At 45.1% G+C, this 17570-nt stretch overlaps 1 protein-coding gene across 2 annotated transcripts in view; it reads left to right on the top strand.

The window, feature by feature from the left end:
* Nucleotides 1-7078: 7078 nt before the first annotated feature.
* Nucleotides 7079-17570, top strand: part of Crk (CRK proto-oncogene, adaptor protein) — a 27405-nt gene continuing 16913 nt past the window's right edge. Inside the window, exons 1-2 of one of the 2 annotated variants that reach the window (XM_041664075.1) lie at nt 7079-7479; nt 16580-17115. In XM_041664075.1, the coding sequence (XP_041520009.1) occupies nt 7239-7479; nt 16580-17115 (777 nt within the window). In that variant the 5' untranslated portion in view covers nt 7079-7238. The remainder of the gene's footprint in view (nt 7480-16579; nt 17116-17570) is intronic. The other variant, XM_041664076.1, reaches the window with a different exon arrangement.

Raw genomic sequence — 17570 nt, 5'->3', positions numbered from 1 at the left:
GAGGCAAGAGGAAAGGCATAGTGTTGCCCACTTAGGGCCTGGAAGGCACAAGTTCCCAGAAAATATGGTACACGGGGTACAACTCTCGGGGGCTCAATGGCATCTTACGAGCATATCTACATTTAATACCTCTCCCTAACTAATTTCCAGAAAAAAAATTGGCAGGGAGGGGCCAATGAGATGATTGAGCAGTTAGAGGTACTTGCTGCCTAGTCTAATGAAGGCACCAAAATAACCTGTCCCTTCTGCCAACAGTAATAGTGACTCTAAGAGGCTGATGAGATAGATACTGAATTAGATGCAATTACAGCTTTACAACTATATACTTGTAGTAAACTGGAAGGTATGCTGGTAATGCCATATATATAACCCGCCAGTCAGCAAAAATGACTGATTTTGGTTGATCTCTTTCATTTGAGACAGGGTCTCACTGTAACACAGGCTGACCTATAACTTTGTATGTACTAGAGGATGACCTTGAACTCCTGAGTCTCCTAAGTGTTCTGAACTCCCAAGTGCTGAGCCAGGGCTATGTAGTAAGACCCTGTCTCAAAAATCCAAATAAAGAAAAGAAAAAAAGGAAAGATTCAGGTTGGCTCAGTGCTTAAGAATATTTTTTACACCGGGTGATAGTGGTTGCATGACTTTAATCCCAGCACTCCAGAGGCAGAGGCAGGCGGAACTCTTGAGTTTGAGGTCAGCCTGGTCTACAAAGTGAGTTCTAGGACAGCCAGAGCTATTACACAGAGAAAAACCTGTCTCGAAAAACAAAATAAATAAATCATCAAAATAGAGTCTGGAAAGATGGTTCAGTGGTTAAGAGCATAGGCCTGGGGATTGGAGAGATGGCACAGTGTTTAAGAGCACTGGCTGCTCTTCTAGAGGACTCAGGTCAATTCCCAGCACCCACATGGCAGTTCACAGTTGTCTGTAACTCCAGTTCCAGGGTACCTGACACCCTCATGCAGGCAAAACACCAATGCACATAAATTTTAAGAGAGAGAAAAAAAAAACCACTGACCTGATGGTCCATAGTCATTTGTAACTCCCATTCTAGGGGATCCAAGGCCTCCACAGATACCAGGTAAACACACACACATACATGCAGGCAAAACACCTATATACATAAAATACAAACCTTAAAGAAGTTTTGTTTTTTGTTTTTTGTTTTTTGTTTTTTTTTTTTTTTCCGAGACAGGGTTTCTCTGTGGTTTTGGAGCCTGTCCTGGAACTAGCTCTTGTAGACCAGCCTGGTCTCGAACTCACAGAGATCTGCCTGCCTCTGCCTCCCGAGTGCTGGGATTAAAGGCGTGCGCCACCACCGCCCGGCTACTTGTTTCTTTTTAAGGGGAGTGGGAAGCATGGTAGAGTATACCTGTAATCTCAGCACTAAGGAAGCTGAGCAGCAGGATCTCCAATTTAAAGCCAACCCAGGCTACACAGTGAAACTTTGAAAAAGGGGAAGGGTAGTCTTGTATTGTAACGTGAATGTAAAAGATTGCCTAGCAACACAAAGCCCTGGGTTTGATTCCCAGCACTGGGGGCCAAAAAAAAGAAAAGAAGGAAGGCAGATGGGAGAATTAAAGACAATCTTTGTAAATCTGGTCTACAGAGTGAGTTCAGGGACAGTCAGAAACCTTGTCTCAAAAAACCCTAACAAACAAAGAAAACGAAGACCAACTTCATGGGTGGGGCATCACTTTTTTTTGGTTCAGAAGTTCCAATAGCCCCTGGATGTTCTGAAACACAGTGTATAGACCAGACTGGCCTCAAACTCATAGAGATCTGCCTGTCTCTGCTTCCTGAGGGCTAGGATTAAAGCCACTATGTATAGCTTACTTTAGAGAACTTAGAGATTTGCCTGACTCTGCCCCCCCAAATTCAGGGCTCAAAGGTGTGTGCCCCCACTGCCCAGTGATAACTTTGTGAGTATACACATATTTTCTTCTAACCTTGACAACGAATATTTTGTTTTTAGCCTTATGTTTCTGTTGTCCTAACTTTGTTCCACTTCGCTATCCCCGAAACCACTTTAACTAGTACTCCAACTGCCGACATTCCGGGTTGTGTGTTGCATAACTGTGGGTGCAGCCCTGGTGACTTTAGGGGACACAAAACAAACTGGTGCACCTCCTGCTTCTCTGTCACTAGAATAAGGACTGGCTTTCTTTTACTAGACAGTAGAGAGTCAAAGGCTTTGGTGCATTTTGCCCTGGTAGTACACAGTCTTCTATTTCTCTCCTCCTTTCACCTCTGCCTCCGCTTTTCTCCCTCTCCTCCTTCCCTGCCCCAACACACGTCCGGAGCCCTTCCTACAGAGGCCATTTGTAGGGAAGGTCTCAGGCTTATCAAGGAGCAAAAGGCCACTGCCACTGTGACTGCAATCCTGTGGCTCCTGAGGAGAAGGGAAGGAGGAGGAAGGAGTAGGTGACTGTACTAAGTTTTCCTCCTGGAGTGACTTCTGATCCTGCACTGCTGGCTTTGCAGTTATAGATTCTTTGTGTCACGGAAGGTCACAGTTGAGCAGCTAAGTCTTTTCTATTGATCGTCTTTCCCTGCAGCTCAATTTTGATTTGTTTTATTTTGTGTGTTTGTTTTGCCATCAACCATGAATGTGCACCACATGTATGCTCGGTGCCTGTGGAGGTCAGAAGAGGACATTGGAGCCCCTGGAACTGGAGTTTCAGATGGTTGTGGACCACCATGTGGTGCTGGCAATCGAGAACTCTGATCCTCTGCAAGAGCAAGTGCTCTTGAGTGCAGAGCCTTCTCTCCCGACCAGGTATGTGTCACCACGTTTATGAGTGCTAGGGTACAGGTGTGTGCACCACATTTATGAGTGCAAGGGTACAGGTATGTACATTTGGGTTAGGAAAGAGCTTTTTTATTTTTTAATATTTATTTCCAGAAAAAAAATACTTGACAGTGGTGGCTCACACCTGTGATTCCAACACTCAGGAAGCAGAGGCAGGTGGATCTTTGTGAGTTTGAGGCCAGCCTGAAGTAAACAGCAAGTTCCAGGACAGCCAGGGCTGCATAGTGCAACCTGTCTAAACAATCAAACATAACGAAACAAATCTCTCTTTTCGTTTATCCTAGGAAGCAGGTTTGGGCTTTCCCAGACAGTCTCTGGGTAAATTTCCAACTTGAAGTCCAGCTTTCCTGAAAAGGGAGAGCCAATAGTCCTTTTCCCCAAAGGGCCAGCATTCACGCTGAATGACTTCTGTTGCTGGTTCCTGGTGACTAAGCTAAGTCGAGATGAGTCACTGATAGCACAGGTCTTTCCTAGGCTTGGCCCAGGCAATGGGCGGAAGCCCTAAAAGAGCTGAGGTCTCCACTAGGCCAAGGATAACTAGTTTTGTCTTGGACTTTCTGTTTGTCTGTTTTGAGACAAGGTCTTACTGTATAGCCCCGGCTGGCCAGGAATACCCTATGTAGACTGGGCTGATTTCGAACTCACAGAGATCCACCTGCATCTGCCTCCACTGCCACACAGGGGCTTGTTACTTATTTTTCAGACAAGGTTTCATGTAGCTTAGGCTAACCTCAAGTGCTGAAATCATGGGTGTGTGCCAGCATGCTGAGATGATCCTGGAGAGTGACATTGGGGCCTTTAGCGTGCCAGGCAAGCACTACCCCAGTGAGCTTAACCCCATGTTTAAGTAATTTGTCTTGATATTTGCAGCTGCTAAGTGCAGCGCTAGAATTCAGATGGGAAGGAGAGTGCTCTGTTATGTTATATCCTCAAAACAGAGGCCAGCCTGGTTTACAGTGAGTTCTGGAACAGCCAGGAGTACAGAAAGACCGTATCTTATAAAAGTAGCACACACACACACACCACACACACACACACATACACAGGACCCTCCAAAAAAAGACAACTCAAAAACCCAACAAACCTGAACAAACAACAATATGCTGTTGAGATGGTTCAATGGGTCATGGGTAGAGTCACTTGCCCACCAAGCCTGATGACCTGAGATAAATCTCCAGGACCCCCACAGTGGAAGGAGGAACCAACTCCACCAAATTGTCCTCTGACCTCCATGTGAGTGCTGTGGTATATGTACCCACACTTCAGAAAACAATGATTAAATTCTGATCTACACTTTTCTTCTCTTAAATCGCCTAAAGTTAGGCAATTTAAAGATATTAGCCCCTCAGGTTGGGGTGAGGGCTAAACGAGGTGAAGGTCTCTAGACAAGCATCCATGCTTGCCAGGTAGTAATACCTGACTAAACGAGACCTGGGTTGTGTTTTTAACATTTTAAAATTTATTTTACAGTTCATTTACTTATTGGTATTTGTGTGTTTGTGGGTATGTGTTGTAATAAGTCCGCTTGTTTGTCCCTGGCTGCTCAGCCTCAAAATAATCACCCAGAAACTATATTATTTAAAACACTATTTGGCTCATCAGCTCTAGCTTCTTATTGGCTAACACTTATATCTTAATTTCTAGTAATCTGTGTATTGCCACGTGGCTGTGGTTTACAGGCTTACAGGGTAAAGTTCTGACGGCTGTCTCTGACAGGGCTACATGGCTTCTCCCTGACTCTGCCTCCTTCCTCCAGGCATTCAGTTTAGTGTCGCATCTCCCCCCACCCCAGCTCTACTCTTTTGCCCTATCACAGGCCAAGGCAGTTTGTTAACCAACGGTATTCACAGTACACAGAGGGGAATCCCACATCAGGTATGCGTGTATGTGCCATGTGGAACACGCAGGGGTCAGAAGACAACCCAAAGGAGTCAGTTCTCTGCTTCCACAATGTGGTTCCCAGGGGTCAAACTCAGGCTTGGTGGCAAGTGCCTTTACTCACTGAGCCATCTCTCCAGCTAAGTAGGTGTTATTTAAAAATATTATAGGGCCTTCTAGAATAGATCTTTGGGCTTTTTGAGGTACAGTTTCAGTGTGCTGCTCAGGTTGGCCTCTGGCTCCTCCTTCAGCCTCTCCAGTAGTGGGACTTACGTAGCTAGACAGTTGGCCATTCAAGAACTCTGGCATGAGCCACAGATGGGCCTGTAAATGAAACAGGGGTAAAACGGGTAAAAGCTATACTGGAAATAATGTGGATGTAGTGCTAAGGGAGTGATAGGGTGGTCCCAAAAGAACACACTGAGATCGAGGCCCTTGAAGGGTGAAAGAACATGGGGTCCAGTAGAAGTTGGTAGGGCGAGGCTGGTTCCAATTCTCTGCTGGGTGCTAAACCACAAGGTTTTTTTTTTAAATTTTAATTTTTCTTTTTCTTTTCTTTTTTTTTTTTTCAAGACAGGGTTTCTCTGTGTAACATCCATGACTGTCCTGGAACTATCTCTGTAGCCCAGGCTGGCCTCGAACTCACCGAGATCCACCTGTCTCTGCCTCCCAAGTGCTGGGATTAAAGGCATGCGCCACCACCACCGCCCGGCTAATTTAATTTTTTAATGTGCACTGGTGTTTTACCTGTACGTATATCTGTGTAAGGGTGTCAGATTTTCACCAGGCGGTGGTGGCACATGCCTTTAATCCCAGCACTTGGGAGGCAGAGACAGATGGATCTCTGTGAGTTCGAGGCCAGCCTGGTCTACAAAAGCTAGTTCCAGAATAGGTTCCAAAGCTACAGAGAAACCCTGTCTCAAAAGACCAAAAAAAAAAAAAAGTGTGTGTGTGTGTATGTGTGTGTGTGTGTGTGTGTGTGTGTGTGTCAGATTTTGGAGTTACAAACAGTTGTGAGCTGCCATGTGGATGCTGGGAATTGAACCCAGGACCTCTGGAAGAACACTCTTAACCGCTGAGTCATCTCTCTAGCCTCTAAACTGGAAGTTTTAAAGCTTTTCAAAGTTTTATGTGGGGTAACAACAGATTTGTATTTAGAAAATCTATACTGATGGCTGTTGCAGTATCATCCGGCAAGCCAAATTAAGAGATAGCAGCAGGCAGGCTGTGCACAGGAATCCTGGCAATTGTGGCCAGGCATGGTGGTGCATTCTTGTAATCCCAGTACTGGGGGCTGGAGTGAAAGGATCTTGAGTCGGCCTGGATTCAAGCAGGGCATCGGTGGTGGCCCAGGTCTTAGTCACAGCACTTGGGAGGCAGAGGCAGGCAGATATCTGAACTTGAGGTCAGTCTGATCCACAAAGTGAGTTCCGGGACAGTCAGGGCTACATAGAAAAACCCTGCTTCAAAAAAAAAAAATGATTTTGAAAAAAAAATTGAGCAAGATGATCATGATCACGAAGGAAGTGAGAGCAGGAGATGCCATCGCTCCCTCTGAGAATGCGGAAGAAACTGGCTAGTTGACATGGGAACCTCAACAGGGAGAACACCATTCTTTTGCCTGGCTGAGTAGTTTGTTTTCTTTGTATTGAGTCTTCCCCACTTGCCATTCAACACCCAACCGTTCCACCTCATCTGTGGTCCTCCCGTTTATTGTCATTTGTTTAGCTTTTGTAAGGTAGGGCCTCAGGCTCGCAGTGATCCTCCTGTCTCCGTTTCCCAAGTATTGAGATTACAGTCATGAGTCACTTTGCCCAGTCCCTTGGATCCCTCTACAGACGACTTAGTTGATTTCTGTGTATCCTTGCTTCCCATCACAGCATTTGATGTTCCTTTGTTATTAATTGTTTCCTGGTTCCCCCCACTGGTCTGCGGATTCGGTGACTTATGGCCCAGTCTGGGTCACCACTGCACCTGCAAAGCAAATACAATATCTATGATGGTTACTGAATAACGAGAACTTCAGCAGGTCTCGGGGGAAACTGAAGCAAACAGCAGAAGACAGACTTGTCAGGGAGCTTTGATGGAGGCTAACATCCCGGGACCACACCATCTTTTCTACTCCAGTCCTTTGCATTGGAGTTGCTCTCGGTAGGTCCTGGGCGAAAGACCTTTACCACCAATCTGTCAAACACAGATCGGTCAGCCTGCAGACTGAGGCTCCACCCCTTAGTCCTAGACTCCGCCTCCCGGTCCTTGGCTGTCAGGGTTTGGACCTGGAGGCGACGCCCATGAAGCCGCATGCGCACTGCGGGCCCCAAGGACTCCGTTTCCCTTCTCCCAATGGCGGGCGGCGGTCCCCTTCCCGGCAGTCTCCCTCGGGTAGAGAGCGCGTCATTTCCGGTGGGGAAGGCCCGTGGCCGCCGCCGCCATTTCGGGCGCTGCTGGGAGGCTGCTACCGGAGCCGGTCCGCTGGGCGGCGGGCGCCAGGGCTGGAGGGGCGCGCGTGGCGGCGGCGGCCCAGCGTGAAGGCGCGGAGTCGGCCATGGCGGGCAACTTCGACTCGGAGGAGCGGAGTAGCTGGTACTGGGGCCGCTTGAGCCGGCAGGAGGCGGTGGCGCTATTGCAGGGCCAGCGGCACGGGGTGTTCCTGGTGCGGGACTCGAGCACCAGCCCCGGGGACTATGTGCTCAGCGTCTCCGAGAACTCGCGTGTCTCTCACTACATCATCAACAGCAGCGGCCCGCGCCCTCCAGTGCCTCCGTCGCCCGCTCAGCCTCCGCCGGGTGAGGGACCGACGGGCGGGAGGCCCCGGGCGGGGGTGAGGGCCGTGGAACTCTGGTCTGCTTCAGGAGGAGGGATGTGGGCAGAGAGGGCAGGAGTGACCCTGACGGGGGAGCTGCCTTCTACTCAGGCTGGTTCCCACCGACAAGCGGGATTGTGGGGGAGGAGGAGCTGCTCACCGAGGCCTCTGGGTGTGCCTTGGGAGCCGGGGAAGGGGAACTGTTGCGGCCCCGGGGTGGGGCTGGGCGCCAGGGTCAGTCCCAAGGGCAGGGCAGGGCCAGGCAATTTGGGGACAAAGAGTTAATGGGGGGAGGTGGATGTTGCGGGGACATAATTTGGCAGAGGTGCCTAGAATGGATCTGCTAATCCTACAAGTGGCTTTTAGGCTCGAAACGTTTCCTGCAGTGTTAGAGCGGGTTTGGCCATACTCCCCTGGTGGCCTTCGGTAGGAAGTCACCACGTACTGGCTGGCTGAGAGGGATGGAGACACCCTCAGGAAGCCGGTCGGTTTTTTCCTTTCTTGGGCATTTTTCCAAAATCTTTTTACCGTGCTCTTCCCTTATGGAATACGAAGGTGGTGAACTAAGTGACTTGATAACAGAAAAAAAGTCTTCTGTGACCAGCCCAGCGTAATTGAAACCTAGATGGCAAACTGGGTCCCGGAGGTTTTAAGTGTCCAAAAGATTGTCAGCTGTATCTAGAACTTCTAGTTTCAAAGTGATTAGTGGAGGCAAGATTTTTTTTCCTTCAGAAAATAAACCAGGTATAAGCCAGTGGAAACAACCCTGGAAGTAAATGGAGCTTCACTCTCCTTGAGTTTAAACAGTGCCAGTCATGTACCTGGGTCTTTTCTTGCTCAGTAAGTTGGTGCTGTGGCCAGTCTTTCAGGATACAAGAACAGACCTGGCTGGAAGATAACAAGAAGAATTTGAGTTATCCAACTGGGTCTTCCTTGACAATGGCCATTGAATTGTAACTGTCTTCCCCTTATTATTGGAGTTGTCTTGGCAATGTTAAGGAAGTTCATGCATTTAGGACTTGAGGTTTCTGAGATGCAAAGTGATTCTGAGATCACCTTTGTCTGTGTATGTATGTAACAGCACCAAGCTTCTTGCTTTCTGGATGTTTGACGTGGAAGCCTTTTCCTCCTATATCTGAGCCAGTCTCGGGAATGAAGATTCCTTGTGTAATCTTAGCAGAGTTGCCCTTTTAGGATAGTCCTAACTTAGATTTACTCACCTTGGCCAGAGATGAGGCGGTGGAATAGACAGTTCTGTTGGTTGGCACGCAAGTTAAGGGGAAAACAGTGCTGAGGTCTCTTTAGTTCACACATCAGATCTTCCTAGGTCTCATTGGTTTAATAATATAAAATAAAACAGGAATATTAATGTAGCATATTTGCCCTAAACTAGATACATTCTAGTTTTTGTGCCATCTACTGTTTGTGTTAAGTGCAGTACTAGCACTAGGATGGTGTGTTATCATTGAAATTCAGTTCTCAGCCACATTTCATAGTTCATGCTTCTAATCCCAGCACCTAGGAGGCAATGGCAAGACGATCCTGGAGAACTCAGTAAGAGTGCCTCAAAATAGAAAGTTAGGTTGCGGTGGGACTGGGATATAGTTCAGTGGTATTTACCTAGCATTTGGGCAGTCTAGGTTTTATTCCCAATAGTGGGGAATTTCAGTCCTCAGCTTTCTCTCTGTGTGTTTTGTTATAAAATTTGGGACCAGTAGCAGGCAGGCTTGTTAGTTTGGTACTTCTCTATACCTGGGCATTGTGGTTTTATATCGCATCAGCTCCACCTTTTCAAAATAGATGTTGGCCTAAGAGAAAGGTTGCCAGTTTGTGGGTGAGGTGTGGAAAGTTCATTGGCATTGTGGCAATTTGTTATGTCATGTACCCCATTTTCTCTCTAGGTCAGTTCACTTGCTGTTTTTATGATGGTTACTTAATCTTTGTTCTTCTCCCCATTAAGCCCTTTTTTTAAAGCCACACAGGAATGACTTGAGTTTTAGAGAGGCATATATGATACTAATAGCTAGCACTATTGACTGGTGTTTGTCTGCCAGATGCTTTGCTGAGTGCTTTGTGTGCCTTATGTAATAATTTACTGTCAATAACAATATAGTAAGTGAAATATTTCAATTCTCATTTATTAAAATAGTTCTATTTTTTGGAAAAGTAGCTAGCAATCCAGTAACTTGTAAGGTCACAAATTTAGTATATAATTGAACCAGAATTTGAGGTAGACATTGTGACTTGAGAACTGACCCAACTCCTTATATAGTTTTGTTATTCTTTGTTTATTTACGCTGGGATCCCTGAAATGCACATAGGAAGCTGCTTTTTTTTTTGTTTTGAAACAGTGTCTCATTGTGTACCCCTAACTGGCCTGAAACTGTATATATAAACCAGGCTGACTTTGAAAAATCCTCCTGCCTCTGCCTCCTGAGTGCTGGCATTAAAGGTGTTCACTAGCATTCTGCTCAGAATTTTAAATGAATAAATAAAGAAAGATAAGAGCCAGTGGAATGACTCACTAGGTAAAAGCACATGTCTTGTAAGCCTGAGGTTCTGGGTCTGATCCTTTGATCCCAGGGTAGAATAAGAGAACCAACTCCAGAGAGTTATCCTCTGACCTACACACACACATAATTCATGTATGCCTCATGCACTTGTGCATACACACTGTAAGAGGCATGTGGGTAAGCCACATGTAAGATAGGCTGGGGATTATCACCTTATCCCAATAACTTTTTGTTTGAGATGGGGTCATTTTGTAGCTCTGACTATGTAGATAATGTTAACTTCTAATTTACGGAGATCCTTCTGCTTCTGCCTTGATGTTGTTGGGATTATAGGCATTGGGCCCAGCTCAATGAACCTATTTGAATTTACCATAGATTTTTCAGTTCCCACAGATGATCTCCTCTGCTGCTATAGCCTGGGAGTATCTTGACTGCCCCAGAGCCATAGGGGAAAGTTCGTTCAAGTTTAAGGGTCATAGTCTCTAAGGTGAGCTTCTTGGGAAGACTTGGAACAATTGATCCACTAGTTTCTTCTGCTTGAAGCAGTAAAGACTAGATTTTGACTGATAAAGTCCTAAACTGTATGAGAAGCTGGGGATGTACCTCAGTTGATAGAAGCCTTCATTCTAGTAAAACTGAGGGCCCCGATTTCAATCCCCTGTATCACACAGATCAGGTTTAGTGGCACAGGCCTGTAATCTCAGCACTTGGGAGGTGGAGGTAGAAAGCTCACAGTGCAAATCATCCCTGAATTGGAGGTCAAAAATAAAAACCCCTTGAATAAAATGTGTGAGCGCGCGTGCGCGAGCATGTGTGCATGTGTGTGTGTGCGCGTGTAATTGTAACTTAAAGACGGTATCATTATGTAGATCAGTCTGGCCTCAAACTCACAAAGAGCCTTGCCTCTGCCTGGGATTAAAGATATGGGCCACCAGACTGGGTATATACATTCTTCTAGTGAGACGCTGAGACTGGGTTTGAATTTATTTATCTGCCACTTTTATTTTTTTTTAATTTATTTTTATTTCATGTACATTGGTGTTTTGCCTGAATATATGTCTGTGAGGGTGTTGGATTCTCTAGAACTGGAGTTACAGATTTTTGTGAACTGCCACATGGGTGCTGGGAATTGAACCCAGGTCCTCTGCAAGAGCAGTGCAGTGACTGCTGAGCCATCTCTCCAGCCCGGCCTGCCACTTCTTATTTATTTGAGGTGATTTGTTTTAACTTTGCTTTGCTTTGGTTTCTTCCTCTCTGAAAGTTGGAAAATAGCAATACCTTCTAGGGTGGGCTGTTGCAGTGAGTGAGTGGAGTCAAGTACATAAAATATTTGAGTATGGCAGGCATATTAAGTAAATGCCCAGGTTATAAATGTTAATCTTAAGACAATAATAATATAATATGCAGGGCATGGTGGCTCTTGCTTTTAGTTCCACTCACGGAGGCAGAGGCAGGCGAATCTCTGAGTTCAAGGCCAGCTTATTGATAAACTCTGCCTCGAAAAACAAAAACAAAAAACAAAAAAACCAAAAAAAAAGGAAGAAGAATATAACAATATGAGAAAGTAGTTCAAGTGAAATGGAAAAGCTCAGCCCTGAAATGCTCTCCGGCATGCACAGTGTGGATGGTAAACACGGACCTCTAAGGGAGTGATGTTGAGTTGAAAGGGGAGAGTGCTTGAGATGTGAAAGAGCCTTGGGTCTAGTCCATGGAAACAGCTTTGTGATTGCTGTTACCTGCACAACTGAAGCTCTCCACCTGTTGCCTAGTAGGTGAGGGAACCTCAGAGTTTACCTTGGGCTGGGGATAGAGTGTTTGCTTAATATGCAAGACCCTGGCTGTGATCATCTTACATCACTTTGGAGATGGATGGTCTGTGTGTCCCTCTAATCTAATGGTTCCAGAGAAGTTCTTTCTTGTCTATCTTTTCATAAGATTTTCTTTACTTTTATTTTGTATGTATGGTTGTTTGCCTGCTGGTATATAAATATATCATGTACATGCAGTGCCTGCTGAGCTTGGAAGAGGGCGTTAAATCCTCCGGAACTGGATTTAGAGATGGTTGTACTACCATGTGAGTGCTGAGAACTGAATCCAGGCCCTTTGCAAAAGCAGCATGTGCTCTTAGCTGCTGAGCCATTTCTCCAGGTGCTCTTCAGATTAGTGCTTTAGTAGTTACTGAGAGGCTTTATGGGTCGGGGGAGTCCTGTGGTGAGATAAAATAGGGCTTACCACCAACTTTACTATACTCCTGTGAACTGTAGATTTCCAGGAGAGAATTCTGAGTTTGTCAGACCTATCAGACTGTTCTGCTTTTATGGAATCTTCTCTGGCAAAAAGCGTAGTTCAAAGGATTTTGGGGGTGAATTGAAATTTTCTTGGAGTAATGTGTGTATGTTTGTGTGTGTCTGGGTATGAAGGCTAGAGATGGGTATTGGGCATTTCCCTCCATCTATTGCTACTTTATTTTTTGAGAAAGGGCCTTTTACTATACTTGGATGTCACCAAATGCCTGATTGGCCAGTGAGCCCCCTGGGGTCGTTCAGTGTTAGTCTCCAATGTTGGGTTTGCAGGAACATGTCCTCAAGCTTGGTTTTCATTGTGGGTGCTGGGATCCAAATTCAGATCCTTGTGCCATGCACAAACTGTACCCACTGAACCATCATTTCTTAAGGAATCGAGAGGGTTTGAGGGAAGGATGATGCTGAATTGTCATCTTGTTGTGGGAGTCAGGAAAACTTGTGGGAGTCTGTTTTACCATGTGAGTTTGGGGATCATACTGAGGTTGTCAGACTTGGTGGCAAATGCTTTTACCTACTGAGCCATCTTGCTGGCCCCCAGCCTTTTAGTATAATTTATTATTCCAAGTTTTTAGTTGTTGTATGTGTGCATGATGTGTGTGGGTGCATGTGTTGAGGTGTATGTGTGGAGATGAGAGGGAGCTGGTTCTCTTCTGCCATGGCTATGTGGGTTTCAGGGATCAACTCAGGTTGCCATTATAGCCCTAGCAGTTCTGGCCTTGAACTCAGAGATCCTTTGCCTGCTTCTGCCTCCTGGGTGCTGGGATCAAGGTATGCGCCACTGCTGCCTGGCCACCACTATTGTTTTTTTGTTTTTTTTTTTTTTTTAAAGACAGAGTTGTCTCCCCCTCTGTGCCTGACACCAGTCACTTCAGAAACTGTTAAATAGGTGTTTGACCCTGTTTTATGGAGAAACAGAGGCATAGAGAAGAAGAAATTAGCTAACAGTTTATACAGCCAGTAAATGAAAATCTGATTTCATCCAACATGAATCTAAAAAGTACCATGCCAATATCTACTCTTTTTTAGAAGATTTTTATTCACTTGTTTATTGTTAATATTTGTTACTTTTTTTGAAATAGCCTCATGTAGCCCAGGCTGGCCTGGAAACCCCCCCCCCCCCCCCCATGTAGCCAAAAATGATCTTGAACTCCTGATACTCCTGTTTCTACCTCCCAAATATTGGGACTGCTGGCACACGTCACGCCAGTCTTCCTTAGTTTTCAGACTACCTTGTTAACTGGAAGGCAGCAGCCTTTAATCCTGTGTATTGGACCAGTAGTGGGTATTTATTTAAGCAACTTTTGTAAATGCTATCTGCAGAGGAGAAGCAAGAGAGGAATGGTAATGAAGGAAAGAGGAAGTGCTGTGAGATTTTGGAAAGGTTGATGATGGAGCAGCTCTGGGTGATGTTGCCAGAAGTGACCTGGCCAGTTTTAGCACAGAACCCTCAGGTGTTACGAATTCTTTGTAAAAATTTCTGTGGTCTGAGGCCTGAAAATCTTAAAAATTGTTGGTTTTGCAGATAGCAGAGAAGCACCTAACAAAAACAACAAAAAAATTTAACTGTTTCTTATTTGTTTATTTTGTTACTTTCTCACTATGTATATTTTGGTGGAACTCAGTTCGAAGACCAGGGTACCCTGGGAAATTAGGACAAACTTTCTGTTTCTGCCTCTTAAGTTCTGTGATTACAGTTGCTAACCACTACACCTGGCTAATACTTATTTTTTGTTATGTTAATTCATAACTGCACATTCAAGCCAGGCCTAGTGATGTGAGCCTATAATTTAAGCTCCTTGATAGGCTGAGGCAGGAGGATAACAAATTGAAGTCTTGTCTAGGCTACAGACTAAATTCAAGGCTAATCTGGGCAATTTAGTAAGAACCTTTCTCAACAGGAAACTTGTGTAGCGTGTGTGAGGACCTACGTGCAATCTCAATATCTAGACTGCACATTAAGAATCTCACCCCAGTTTGATATAGAATGAGGTTTTCCAAGTCCAGGCAGCTGTGAGCTCTGTAGTTGGTTCTGTCCTCTAGACTGACCGACTGTATCTCCTTCCTTTCCCTCCCTGCTGTTTCCTGCCTTTGGCTGTTTGTGGTTAGGAGGAGGGAAAAGGAACCCAAACGCAAGCTGTGGTGAGGTCTGGCCTTATCTGTGACTGTATGCATTCTTTTGCCTTTTCTTCCCTCTGGAGTTTAATCAATGAAGTTTGCCTGTCCCTTATATCTGATTGCCCACTTAGTCAAACCAGGCATCCCTCCATTATTGGAGTGCTAGCAGCATAGAGGTGTGCAGGTAAAGTGTCATGGGTTTGTTTGCTGCTTTGCTTGTGTTTTGTAAATTGAGATTACAGAACAAGGCCAGTGAACCCGTTTATATACCATGCAGTATTAGCAGCATTAGAACAAGGAAAGAACTAAACTTATCTTTGACTATTTTTTAAAAAAATGACTTATGTGTTTTGCCTGTATGTGTGTTTGTATATGCGCCATTTTTGTGCCTGCCGCCCATGGAGGCCAGAAGAGGGTGATGGATCTCCTGAAACTAGAGATACAGTTTCTGGAACCTGATCCTGTGTAAGAGTAGCACACATGCTTAACTGTGTGAGCTTGTGTGCTGGAGGAGCTTCTGAAACTTACCCTTTTAACATTTTCACTGCTCTCACCTTCCAAAGGGGTTTGGCTTAGTGGTATTCTTGGTTCTTCCCCCAGCCTCACACACGCACATCCCATTTGCCTTTAGTACTGCATGGGGTGGAGGGGCCTCTTCTGGTCTCAGGGAGTCCTACATATAGCTGATATAGAGCACATGCGAGCATAAACACACAAAAACAAGTCCATTTGCTTCTGCTTCCTGAATGTTGGGATTAAAGACATGTTCCTCCACCACCCAGCTTCAGTTTTTTTTTTTTTTTTTTTTTAATAAGTAACTCCAGCTCCAGGGTATCCAAATCCCTCTTCTGACTTTAGGCACCTGCATGTACATGCACATACCTCCTCAGAGACACATGCCCATATAAAAACTGAAATCTTTTGAGTCTGAGGAGATGACTGTGAATAGAGCACTTGCTGTTCTTGCAGAAGACCTGGGTTTGGTTCCTGATACATGGCACCACACAAAACCATCTGTAATTCAAATTCCAGGGAATCTAATGCCAAATTCGGAATTGTACATTGTAGTATGAGCTTAGAGTAGATTCCAAGTTTTTTATCTTTTTTTTTTTTTTTTTTTTTTTTTTAAAGACTGGTTTCTCTGTAGCTTTGGAGTCTGTCCTGGAACTCACTCTGTAGACCAGGCTGACCTTGAATTCACAGAGAGCCAAGCCGCTTGATTCGGCCTCCTAGGGGCTGGACTTAAAGATGTGCACCACCACAGCCCATCTTAAGTTTTTCTCATCTCTTGTTGAAGCAGTTGCATGCACCTATTAAAAAGGAGAGCTTGAGGCCAGGGCATATGCCTTTAATCCTAGCAGTTGAGAGACAAGTGGATCTCTGTGATCTTTGTGAGCTTGGTCTACAAAGTGAGTTCCAGGCCAGTCAAGGCCACACAAACTTGGTTTGAAAATAACAACAACAACAACAACAACAAAATACCAGGTAGTGGTGGCGCACGCCTTTAATTCAAGCGTTTGGAAGACAGAGGCAGGCAGATTTCTGTGAGTTTGAGGCCAGCCTAGTCTACAAAGCAAGTTCCAGGACAGCCAGAGCTGTTACACAGAGAAAGTCTGTCTTGAACCACCCCCCCAAAAGGAGAGCTTGCTGTATTTCCTGGGGCTGTAGAGTACATTTGGTTTATTTATGGGGTAGCAACAGAACACTGGGAGAATGATGAAAAAAGTGTATGTGCTTTTGCAAGCCAAGTGGCCTGGTCTGTTATGGCTGTCTTTTTTTCCCTCCGCATGGTGATGGGCATCTTTCTTTCTAGAGGATGCTTGTTTTACTTATTTTATATGTGTAGGTATTTGTCTGCATGGTTATTTCTGCATCATGTAGTTGTCAAGTACCCAAGAAGTCAAGAAAATGGGCATTAGATCCCTGGGACTGGAGTTACAGTTGTGAGGCCACCGTCTGTCTGGGTGCTGGTAATGGGATGCTCAATTTTACAGGGTGATACCCATTTGGACTGTGAAGAAAGGGGTTAAATTTTTTTTTTATTCTTTCTTTGCTGGTCAAATATTGTCTAGCTATGTATGAGAAACACAAACATCTATTTCATCTGCAGTATGGTATATCTTCAAATGACACTCTGCTCTATTTTTTCCAGGAGTGAGTCCCTCCCGGCTCCGAATAGGAGATCAAGAATTTGATTCATTGCCTGCTTTACTGGAATTCTACAAAATACACTATTTGGACACTACAACATTGATAGAACCAGTTTCCAGATCCAGGCAGGGTAGTGGAGTGATTCTCAGGCAGGAGGAGGCAGAGTATGTGCGAGCCCTTTTTGACTTTAATGGGAATGATGAAGAAGATCTTCCCTTTAAGAAAGGAGACATCCTGAGAATCCGGGATAAGCCTGAAGAGCAGTGGTGGAATGCGGAGGACAGCGAAGGAAAGAGGGGGATGATTCCAGTCCCTTACGTGGAGAAGTATAGACCTGCCTCCGCCTCAGTATCGGCTCTGATTGGAGGTAACCAGGAGGGTTCCCACCCACAGCCACTGGGTGGGCCGGAGCCTGGGCCCTATGCCCAACCCAGCGTCAACACTCCGCTCCCTAACCTCCAGAATGGGCCCATTTATGCCAGGGTTATCCAGAAGCGAGTCCCTAATGCCTACGACAAGACAGCCTTGGCTTTGGAGGTACATAATGTGCAAAATGTAGAAAGACGAGATCTGCTCCAGGGTCTCCCTTTCAGACCTCTTACAGCTTTGTAGGAATGCTGATGCAGCGCCAGCTTTGTGATGTTGTAGATGTCGAACCATTAAATACTGATGTTGGCATTTTATGTGGGTTTTCTCTCTTTTAGAGAAAACCTGTTTTGCAATGAGTAAACTTAAAACTGTATAACTGAATGTTCTGATTGATCTACTAAACCTATTTTGACTAATAACCACCTGAATTCATAGGAATTAACATGAAGTAACTTTTCTCATCTATATCCCAACTTCTTTCTTGCTCTCTATTTGTCACTGTCTAAAACAAGATGGGTTCACACAGATTAGAATGTAATAAGTGGTATATAGCAATATACTTAAGTGGGATTTTTCCATAATTTTTATTTTATTTTATTTCCTGTTTTGGAGACTGGGTGTCT

This window comes from Microtus oregoni, unplaced genomic scaffold, assembly GCF_018167655.1.
Source record: "Microtus oregoni isolate MIOR12 unplaced genomic scaffold, Mior012 000015F_ref0000493, whole genome shotgun sequence".
NCBI classification, from domain to species: Eukaryota; Metazoa; Chordata; class Mammalia; order Rodentia; family Cricetidae; genus Microtus; species Microtus oregoni.
This window is presented reverse-complemented; position numbering and strand designations above follow the sequence as displayed.